At 41.1% G+C, this 12131-nt stretch overlaps 1 protein-coding gene across 1 annotated transcript in view; it reads left to right on the top strand.

The window, feature by feature from the left end:
* The window catches only part of spns2 (spinster homolog 2 (Drosophila)), a 133971-nt gene extending 122307 nt beyond the window's left edge, over positions 1-11664 (top strand). Inside the window, exon 13 of the mRNA XM_041894558.2 lies at positions 8182-11664. Coding sequence (XP_041750492.1) covers positions 8182-8190 — 9 coding nt within the window. The 3' untranslated portion in view covers positions 8191-11664. The remainder of the gene's footprint in view (positions 1-8181) is intronic.
* The last annotated feature ends 467 nt before the right edge of the window (positions 11665-12131 follow it).

The following is a 12131-nucleotide window of genomic DNA, read 5'->3' as shown; positions in this document are numbered from 1 at the left end:
GCAAGGCACTTAACCCTAATTGCTCCTGTAAGTCGCTCTGGATAAGAGCGTCTGCTAAATGACTAAAATGTACATGTAAATGTAAATGACTGAAAAAAAGTTACAGATGCACAAAAACTGTATAGTCTTGGCCTACTGTTAAACGGTAGGACTGACACATTTGAATATGTTTCTATGCACTGCAGGTAGGCCTATGTGAATTATGAATAATGCAAATACATAGATAAAATGGGGATGTCCGCTTACTGTTTTGATGCTGCTCCTAAACTTGATCTATTTGCTGATTAGGATTTATTTAAAAGCGGTCTTGCAAGCCAAACCCTTTATCGATAGTCTTGACTACTTGGCAAATGCATTGGGCAGGACAAAAAAAACAACAGTCTTCATTGAGAGGAGGGTAGGTATGCTTGGTTTTTAATAAAATTCATGTTTTTTATGTTTCTAAATACGAGGTTTACCGGCACAAAAAGCACATCTCTCTTGTTTTATGTGCATATGGGCACTGTGCGTCACGGTTGGATTCACCCTAACGTAACATGCGTAAAATAAACTTCTGAAACTAGATCCCCTACACGCTGTTCTTAATGAGAAGGAAAAAAACTGTCGGGGGAGGTTCTCTTCTGCACTGTTCAACCAATCCAGTAAATGTGGAGGAGGAGTTAAGATGGAGTGTCGCCTTGTTAATGTCCAAAAGTAGAAGTCTCGTTAGGTTTGGCGCTCTTTTAATTTCCCCTGAAAACCAGAACATCCAGTTGTTGGGGACTTGACAGAGGCTACAGATGGATAGGCTGCGCTTCCGTTGTCAAAATCTATGTCATAACCAACCGGGTTACTGCTAAGACCAGCTTTCGGTTGGTCTTAAATATCCCCACCAGCACATTCTGAAATTGACACTTTGGTGCACGTTTTTAAGGACACACCTCAGATATTGCTACCCCTCCCACCTTTGCGCAAGCGAGCTCGTATAAGACAGGTAAATTGCCAATTCTGGCACTAGAGTTTGAAAATAGAGTGCCAGCTTTAACAGGTCGAAATTGCAAACGAGTGTGTGTTTTACAATTGCACTGGCTTAACGCCAGACGTGTTTGACTGTTTGAAAATAGTTTTTCCTTCCAACACAAGCTGTAGTGCCCATAAGAAACTGTCTCAATCCTCTACAATCATCCTTTTTAAGTGGGAGACTATACTTTGATTCAATGGCCTTTGAAAGAACTGGGAATATTAGAGACTTTAATTATACTTAGACAGCACTTTCCCCCTAGTTTACATAGACCTTTTAAATGGCGATAACATTCATGTTGAAAGTGATAAATATAATTATGTCATCGTACTGATCTTTGATGTACTTCCTGGTTCCTAGGTTTATTGTGTATATTACGGGATGTCGTCGAGGAGTCGTCAGGGCATTATTGGCCTTGGTACCCTCCCTCCTTCCTCTCTTTATCACACACACACACGCACCTCCCTCCTTCCTCCCCTTATCACACTCAGACACACACACCGCTCAGCGTAATTATCAACCCCCCCCCAAAAAAAATAAACACACACACAGGGGAAACGTTCTGCATTGCACCAGCCAACTCTCCACAGCAGGACAATGGGGAGGTTTGGGAGTAATAGACTAAAAATAACAAGATTAAACCCTGACCCACTGATTGGCAAAGATTTTTGCTTCATGTTATTGTGTCTTGGCTTTTCAAGGTTATCGTGTTTATACATGGAGTCAAGAATGTATCTATCCCTTTGTGCTCCTTGTCTCGGCTAATTAACCTCTTAGCTTGCTTGATACTAGCTCCAGTCAAATTAATACATTATATATCCACCATATATGGTGCGGTGGTAGCTCAGCAGCTACGGAGTTGGACATGTAGCTGAAACGTGGCCAGTTTGAATCACAAACCAGGTGGTGGAAAAAAGGCAGAATTGATTTGGCATCTGGACGGCTGCTTAGTTCACATCCTCAAGACATTCTCCTACTGTTGGGCCCTTGAGCAAGGCCCTTAACCCCACAAAATCCTCTCCATCCAGGTACGCTGCATATGTCGTAGGTTATATCAGACATTTGACATGATTTGGATGGTGGACATTTTCATTGCTGGATAAGAATAATAATCACTGTCCCAACCTGGTCTCAGTGCATTTCGTATTATTCTGTACTTAAATCCGGACACTCCATTTAGTATGATATTTTAAATTTTGTATGGTACGTATTAATTTGTGGATGTCCATCACTCATTACTTATGATATGTTACGAATTACAATTCATATTATATGTTAGTAATTTGCAAAACGTACAATATGTTAAGAATTTGCAAGATGTATGATATGTTATTAATTCTAGCTAGGTTGTCTAATGTTAGCTAGTTGGCTAATGTTAACTAAGCTAGGGGTTAGGTTTAAGGTTAAGTTCAGGAGTTAGGTGAAAGGGTTAAAGTTAGGGTTAGGTGAAGAGTTAGCTAAAAGGGTTAAGGTTAGGGGAAGGGATAGCTAACATGCTAAGTAGTTGCAAAGTAGCTAAAAATGTGTAAGTAGTTGCTAATTAGCTAAAATGCTTAAGTTGTCTGTGATGAGATTGGAACATTTGGGTTGCTAGACGTTTGCGTTACACATCAACCCATCCAACCCGACCAACCACCCTACTTTAGTTTTTGCCTTAAGTAACCATCTGTCTTATGTAACCATACCAAACGTAACATATCATACTAATTTGAGTGTCTGGATGTACCTTTACTATGTTACGTCTAATCTATGGGAATAGGCTGACCCTCCCCAAGTACTAAGTTCAATATACACTGAGTATACTAAACATTAGGAACACCTTCCTAATATTGAGTTGCCCTCAGAACAGCCTCAATTAATCGGTGCATGGACTCTACAAGGTGTTAAAAGCGTTCCACAGGGACGCTGGCCCATGTTGACGCCAATGCTTCCCACAGTTGTGCCAAGTTGGCTAGATGTCCTTTGGGTGGTGGACCATTCTTGATACACACGGGAAACTGTTGAGGGTGAAAAACCCAGCAGCGTTGCAGTTCTTGACACAAACCGGTGTGGATTTAACAAGTGACATCAATAAGGGATCATAGCTTTCACCTGGATCCACCTGGTCAGTCTATGTCATGGAAAGAGCAGGTGTTCTTAATGTTTTGTATACTCAGTATATACAGTGTCATGTATCATATCATACCGTTTATCAGATCTATACATGATAAATGTAGTGCACCTTTTTATTACTGGATCAGAATCACACAAACACCCTCCCCAAAATGAGTATAAAACTCCATCACTAAGGTCTAGTGCTGTAAAAAATACATATAAAAAGTTTGTTCGATTGTGACTTGTGAGTGAAGTGAAGATGCAACAGATTGACTTCATTTAATTAAGGGGATAATATCAGCGCCAACGAGGCCACACCCAAAGTGACAAGGTGACATTATCATGCAGACAGATACAATTCTAGGGCGATTTTTGTAATGTTACCTGTAATGTTCCCCTGATGTTTGAGTGTCCAGTTTTCCGTTAGTTACAGGAACATTTTATGTTAGCAAAAACCTCCTGAGAACCTACTTAACATGTTTTGCCGTTAGAGTTAGGAGAGTATTCCTTTAATGTCAAACAGAACTTACCCACAACGTGGTTACCATGTTCTTAGAATATGCAATATTAATGTTCTAAGCACGTTTCATGGGACGTTGCAAGAACATTCATGTGTCCAGTTTTCTGAGGGTTTAGATTAAAAAAATGTCTCACAGTGATTAAGGAGTTACATTAAAAGAGAGTAATATGGCCCACCAACATCAAACAATTATACAGAAAAGCCCCAAATTGCTGGAACAAGTAAATCAAATCAATGATGAGAGTATAGTCAGATTAACTGATAATTGACACAGACATGGTGGTGTAGCAGGAAGATTGGAATGCTGTGAACCAAGAGGTTGTGAGTTCAAATCCCAAGCGAGGACAATAATATTTAGAATAAATTAACATGCAAAATGTAATCGTGTTGGAAATATTGTATGTTCAAAGCACTGTTTGTGTGTGTGGATGTCCCTAAGCCATCGTTTCCTGAACTCGGTCCTCGGGATTGTATCTGCATGTTTTGGTTTTTGCCCTACCACTACACAGCTGATTCAAATTATCAAAGCTTGATGATTAGATGATTATTTGAATCAGCTGTGTAGTGGTAGGGCAAAAACCAAAACATGCACCCCTTGGGATCCCGAGGACCGAATTTGGGAAACCCTGCCCTAACCTAACAGACAAAGAGCTGTAAATAATTAGATCAATGGTTCGGCAACAGTAACAAGGGGTGCTGTGTAAAGAAACATATTTTCTGGGGGTAGGGGGGCACGTTTCTTTGGGATCATCAGGTGTCTTTAAGGACGTCTCCGGAACAAGCTGTGAACTAGACATAAACCTCCAGGGGACCATGACAGACCTTAATCTGATGTTAATCTTAAAACAGAACGTCATATGTTTTAAATGTCATTGGACACAGGACTGTTCTGCAACGTCCCATGAAACGTGCCTAGAAAATGTATATCTTATATTCTGAGAACATCGCAACCATGTGGTGTGTGTTTGGTGCAGTGCTGAGCGATTAGTGCTTTTTGAGGTCGGTTCGGTTTCGGTTAGATTATGAAAAAATTATCACGGTTTTCGGTTTCGTAATTTTTTTTTGATATTAAATGCACTATGCATTATGGGTGTTGAATGCTGTAACAACACATAATAAAACAATGAATAAAAGTCCCATGATGGTAGTGACTGCCCATTACAGCTTATCACTTATTAAAGCTGCAATATGTAACTTTCTAGGCCACCCGACCAAATTCACATAGACATGTGTGTTATAGATCTGTCATTGTCATTGAAAGCAGTGGTAGATTTGTTCTGTGTGTGTTATTTCTATGCTTGAGTTTAGTTTTTGCCTCTTTTACTTTCGGTTTTCTACACAAACTTCAAACAGCTGAAAATACAATATTTTTGGTTATGGAAAATATATTTCACAGCGGTTTAGATGGTACATTGATTCTCTACACTATACTTGCTTGTTTTGTCACATAAACTGAAATTAGCCAAACTATTAGAATTTTAGCAACCAGGAAATTGCAGAGCGATTTCTACATAGTGCATCTTTAACCATAATATTTTCAGATTACTTTACTTTAATAAAATATTTCAGTTGTGTATATTACTCTTGCTTTATTTGATGACTTTATTATTTATTTCCAAGTCATCATCTCATCTCTATAGAGCTGCTGCCTATGCTGTCTGACAAAAATCACTATTATTTTTATTTGTATTTTTTTTTCACTCTTTTTGTAGTTCTCCAAAGTAAATAAGGCATACTTTTATGACTGCTGAATACCAACTATCTATCACATAGATCATGTATTTTCAGGTAGAGATACATCGCGAAGCAACTGCTCTCTATCCCTCTTGATCGCATGCTCTTTTGTCTTCTCTCAGTCTCCGTGCCCACACAGATCGGACAACACCCTACTACATCGGACAGTTCGGGATTGAATCGATTTATCGTTAGAGAAAATGCGCATTGAGCTCAGAAATAACCTGAACGAAATGAAATTCAAATAATTGAACCCTGACGAAGGCCATGCAGTCGAAACGCGTCAGATAAAAAAAAAAAACTTGTTTCTATTGAACATGCCATACAAATAAAGGCATTTTAATTAATTATATGAAGAGTGCCTTGGTCCTCCTTTCTTTTTGATGACCAATTCACCCCTTTTACCAAAGAGAACCTTCTGTCTACCAACATTTACTATTGTGTACCTTAGTAGCGCTTCCCTTCTTCTTTCTATCGGTCAAGTAGTTGTTTAAAAAACGAAAAATAACAGACATTTCGGTTAATCGCTCAACACTAGAGATCAGATAAGCCTGGATCCAATTAAGTGTCTCCACGGGGGTAAAGTAGTGTGGACGACGATAACCACAAAGGGCTGTGGATTCACTCGACTGCTAGCGCTTGTTAACCCACAGAAGAATACCTGTTATAAACTGTCAAAAGATCACTGTTAGATTTGACAGCGGGATCTTTTTTCAGCATTCACTCTCCTAGTTCCACTTTGTGGATGACCATTCATTCAGGTGGTCCATTATTCAATGCAGCTCCAAACATCCCCCCTATTTAAACCTGTTTTTGCAGCTGTAGACAGTGAATCCAGTACTCAACAGGGTTCTGCTGGTTGGGTTTAGGGGGGTCCAGAGGGTACAGAGAGCGGCATAACCACAGACCACACATTCCGTAGTAGTAGTAGCAGTACACCCACCCCTGACCCCAGCCCCAGTGTGGCCTACCCTCCATAGGGCACCAGACCAGACATGAGGCCAGGGGAGGGGCTCTTCCTTCAGGTTAATGAGGGGGTCGGTGTGGGGGTGGGTGGAGAATTTGATCCACATTTCTGCCCTCCAAGACTCTCGTTGACACTGTTACCATTAAATATAGCAGCCAAAGAGAAGCCAGCGCAAGCACAAGATTTGGTTCTGTGTGCCAAGATACCGCCTTTTCATAATGTGGCTATCTATACTCATGACTACCAAGCTGTTTTGTGGGTCTAAGTAGTGTAGCCTATCCATTCTGCCCAGCCAAGCCAACCCTGGTATTGTAGCCAGTCAAGCCTAGCCAAACCATGCTGGGTGTATGCAAACTATGCATGTAGCCAGCCAAGTCAAGGCATTCTGTGTATATTTGCTCCCTCCCAACCTCCCTTTGCCATGATTTGCAGCCTCCCTCCTGAGCAACACCCCCTCCAATCGATTTGATTGCATTTTTGGGCAGCACTCAGGCTGATCAGTATGTATCCCTGCTTAATTTTCCTCCTGGTCACTTCCCACCGATGTTAACCAAAAGAGCTTTGGAGAAGGTGCTTGTTCTGGAATACTGCTGTAGAATTCCACCACCATTCCACCACTCCACACATGCTTCAGTAGGACTGTGTCTAACACAGGGGGTTGGTGGCACCTTAATTGGGGAGGACGGGCTCGTGGTGATGGCTGGAGAGGAATAGGTGGAATGGGATCAAATACATCAAACATATGGTTTCCATGTGTTTGATGCCATTCCATTCGCTCCATTTCAGCCATTATTATGAGTCATCCTCCCCTCAGCAGCCTCCACTGGTGTCTAATGCAAACATATCTTACACCTGCTAGTCTGCCAGTATCAGTTTTCAAAGCATCCTTTCTTTCCAGGGGAATGTTATTGCCAACCCCTTATTATGTAAGACAGTCATTGGAAACAATTACCATAATAAAGCTGCAATTCTGACTAAGAGTTTCTGGCTTTGTGGCATACACACACACACACACAAACACACAAACACATTGTTCTCTGAAATCCTATAATCTTATAGCGTTTAAGGTAATTACTCTTGTTGTGGATGGGAGGCTGGTGTTTCTCAGTACTACGAGGGAGGAACAGTGGAACAGCAAACAGCCAAGCCCCCTGCTCTACTGCTCTAATCCTATTGTAGTTCACAGCAGAGCGCTGGAGCATCCACGAACGCACGCGCACGCACACATACACACACACACACACACACTTCTCTAATTCAATCAGTAGGGCGGGAGGGAACAACCACAACAACACACATTTTGGCTGAGTGAGACAGGTGTTATAGCCCCCAACACATCTGTTTCAGTGTAGTAGGTTTAAAGGTGTCGATGTGGCACAAATTGAGGGAGTAAACACAAACGTGTGTTCATGTTTTAACGTAGACTGTGTGTGGAGAGATCTATCAGCTGGTTAGCTGGTCCCTTGTGTGGCCATGTTTTGGCGTGAAGGAGAGGTCCATTGTTGCTGGATCGTTCCCAGCGGGCAGCGAGTGTATCAGAGCAGAGCCAGGCTGAACCAGAGCCAGGCAGAGCCATCAGACAGTGTTTGTGGTGTTTAGGTTTGTGTGGAGTGGAGAGCAGTAGTGTGGAGGTCCATAGCTCCATAGCTGCTCCCAGTGGGGTTGGTGTATCAGAGCAGAGCCAGGCCGACCCAGAGCCAGACAGGCAGAGCAGAGCCACCAGACAGATGGCTGAGCCGAGCCGAGCCGAGGAGCACTGGAGCACTAATTACATGGGAACATCCTGTGGGGAGGCCAGACCCTAACCACACTCTCCATTTCCTCTTCTCCCTCTCTCTTTCTCCTTCTCTCTCTCTATCTCTCCAGGTCTCCTGAGGAGGGGCCGTCCTTGGGAGGAAGCAGAGGCTCTGCATGCTGCGCTGAAAGAGAGAGAGAGAGGGGGGCAGCTGATCCACGTCTTTATACCCGAGCCATCCACCTTTAACTTCTTTGTCCTCTTCATCACCACCCGCATCATCACTTTTCTTATTCTACATGTTGTGTGGAGGCTGTTACTGTTTATAACTGGAAAGAGGGAGCGCTTTGTTTAACCCTATAGAAGCCTCTGTCACACCTCTCCATGGACTGGCCAATCACACAAAGCAGTGTGCTGAAGCCAGCCAATCGGCTCAGCAGCTGATGGCCTCTGACCTTTTCGGGTTGTCTAATAAAAGCGAGTCACAGAACCATCAGGAGCCAATGGGAGGGAAGAGCCCACCTGGCCCCTCCCCTAGTGCTATACTACTGAATGCTGAACATGGACCTGCCCTATCTGTCTGTCTGTCCACCTGTCTGTCTGTACGTCCGTCTGTCTGTCTGTCTGTCTGTCTGTCTGTCTGTCTGTCACATTGCCTGTCAATCTGCACCAAGTGCAATATCATGACATTCCACAACACAGAGGTTCTGCACTGACTGCCGTCACTATAACAACCACCACAACCATCAAAACCAGGAAGTCACTGAAAGGCCAAAAAATGTATCAATAGTGAACAACGTCAGTGACCCCATTTCTCACTCTCCATCCACCATGACAGTCAGGCCTGATGATCCATCCATCCAGCCAGCCTTAAGACTTTGAGCTTATACATTAACGACACACAGTGCAGGCAGGTTTCTTACTTCATTTTCATCCCCCCCTTCCATGTTATTTCTTGTTTCTATGTCTTTTTAGCACTTATAATAAAACAGTGCCGGCCACACCGTACCATACTCAGTAAGTGATCAGAGATGACACACATTTCTGTTGCACACTACTAGAGCTTCTCTTTTTGGGATTTGTATTATTGTGATGTTGGATATGAAACTGGAGGTTATTCTTGATTGCCTATGATTGTTTCAGTAGGCGTAAGGTAAGACCTCCCCAGCTCATTGATGAAAGGACACTGGACTAGTACATGTTTTATAGTTATTCTAATGTAAACGTTTTTATTTCTAAAATGTTAAAATGCTCAATTTTAACCTATAGGAGCAGTTTTGAAGGGGTGAACGATATACTTGTTTTTACCCTGCTTTGAAGGGAGCGAGGCATTCTATACAGTGGGAGAAGGAGCCTAGCATGCATTGGCCCTACCTGTGAACAATATGTTCCTTTTAACAAATGTATCTCAGTTAGATGGTTGGATTTGATGTTCCGGACGGATCACACCACCCACATTGAAAGAGAGAGAGAGAGAGAGGGACAGTGGCAGAGTTACCTTTTAACGGTGGATAAGATTCATTATCCCCAACCAGTCACAATAGCTGTCTTTGTGCACACACAGGGATTATTTTACCCCTTGTGGATATCCCATTCCTGGAGTTGAGGAAAGAAAAGGACCCTTGGAGTCATAAGTTAATTAACCACAGAAATCAAACCCTCGAAAGGCATCATATTGCCCAGGTTAAAGTGGAGGAGTGGTTTCTTTTTTGTGATAATGGGTAGCCATGATGAATCCATGAATAACATAGGAACAAACAGTCTACATAGATAACAGGACCTTACTGACAACACCAACGACTGTGATTGAGAAAGCATTCAAAGATAGTTTTTACCCTTATTCACCCTCAAACGGGGACTAGGATTTGTGGCATTGAAAAAAAGCACTGCTTTCATAGGATACAGAATGAAATACACTTTTTGTCACTGATTCACCATATACACAATGGAGAATATGCTTTACTGCCTCTGTCATATACTAGTATACCATTCTATGCATCAGTTTGGGCATCATATTTGACAGTTTATGCAATCTACTCTAACATAATATGTCAAAGAGGAAGACAATAAACATATTTAGGAATAATTCTGTACTTTATAACGCAACAAAAAGAAACGTTCCTCCAACACACAACTCCACAAAAGGAATGTGTGGTTTCATATTTTCTATTGAAAGGAAACCACCTTGTAGAACTTGATGCAAAAATTTGTGGAAATGTTGTGATAGATTGAATTCATTGGAGAGATACAGATGGGCTTTGAAATGGTTATTGTGTAGTAATAGATGGGTCTGACTCATCGTGGCTGTATGTGTGTGGGATGATGTGTCTCTATTGCCAGTTAATTTGTCTCAGCTTCCCTCACTAGAATTATCTCCCAAATGGTACCCTATTCCCTATCTAGTGCACTACTTTTAACCAGGGCCCATAGGGTTCTGATCAAAAGTAGTGCACTATATAGGGAATAGGGTATCATTTCAGATGCAGATATAAACTGAGGTGGAGAGCTCTCTGAATGTGATTCTATCCAACCTGATGTGTTTACTCAGCAACATCATCTTAATCTTATCTTTATCTTTCTTTTTATACAAATTAGTTTTATATATGACTGCAATAGAGATATATAGCTATATTATGCAGCGATTTTAATATATTGTAAATGATGGCTTGGATGCAATGTATTTATTTGTTTGTTAATGACGACTGAAGAAGAATCTGTAAAGGGAAGTTGATGTTTTAAGTTTACTCTTAAGTATACACTTTATTGTCTCTTTGGGTTAAGAAAGGCTCCTACGTATATGTTCATCATATTGTATTGCAATGAAACAACACAATACCTTTTTACATCACTGAGAATCCTTGTGTTTACTGTGATCATGAATTGGATATCACACACACACATGCACAGACACACACACACACACACACAGGGAACTGCATCGTTAACCGTTTTATACAAAGTATTGCTCTATGCTCTATTGCTCAATACTTCATTTTGTATTTTCAAAAGTGTCGCTTCTTTTTCTAGACCAACAAATCAAAGTATTTTGCACGTTAATTTTCATTTGATTGAGAAGGTGATATTCAGGGATTTATTTGTAACCCCATAACTGGCATGTTGTTCTAGAATCAACTTCACACATTCTATAGAACTCTGTAGAACACTCTCCCACAGAGCACAGAACACTTTCATGCTCACAGTAAGTGCTGGCATTCTGTCTTAGAACAACAGTAGAGGGGCACATAGTTCTGTTTGGATGGGTTATGAGGTTCACACAATTCCAAATTTTGATCATTTAGATAAAATATCCTTTAGAAGTAAAAACATAATTTGTATGGAGTAATTCTATTTGAATAGTCACAGGAGTGATGTATTGAGAATGTGCTCTTTCTTGTCATACAAGAATCATGTAAAAAGAGGCCTATTTCTGATGTTGAGCAGAAAACAGAGGTTATTTTTTATTTTTTAGAGCAACTGTGTTAAAAATAAGAGAAAAATAAAATACAAGTGAACAACAAAATTATTCTAGAACTTAACTGTGACACTCCCTCAGGGGGTGATATGAAATGTACACATATATGTAAATGATCAAATAAACGTATTTAATCAAAGCATATCACAGCGTCGTCATTTGTGTCCGATTCTCGTGTTTCCTGCTTTCCATTTTTGTCTTCGAAGATATATTTTATGTTTCAAAATAGCTTTGACAGTGACAAAACAATAACTGTATCACCATTACGAATCAGTTGAATCACATGAGTTGAATAGTAATTTCTCTTTAGAAGTAGTCAAATTAGATTACATGGCGCCATTTTGTATTAGCCAACATTCAGAACAGAGACCAGTACCCTTTAAAGGCTCCCTCACACAGTTGTGTATCTAGAAACACTATACCACCAGACAAGGAAGAGTAGACGGCCAGGACACCTGAAAGGAAGGTAATGCATAGGCCCATTTAGAAAGGACCCCAGGAAGGGGAGTGGGCCAAGGAACCTATTTTGCTATGGGGCAATTTTTTTCTCTGTTTTAGTGGGAGACAGACTCACAAAGGCTTGATTTTAATCATGGCCAACTAGGTAAG

Source organism: Coregonus clupeaformis, chromosome 13, assembly GCF_020615455.1.
Source record: "Coregonus clupeaformis isolate EN_2021a chromosome 13, ASM2061545v1, whole genome shotgun sequence".
Taxonomy (NCBI): Eukaryota; Metazoa; Chordata; class Actinopteri; order Salmoniformes; family Salmonidae; genus Coregonus; species Coregonus clupeaformis.
This window is presented reverse-complemented; position numbering and strand designations above follow the sequence as displayed.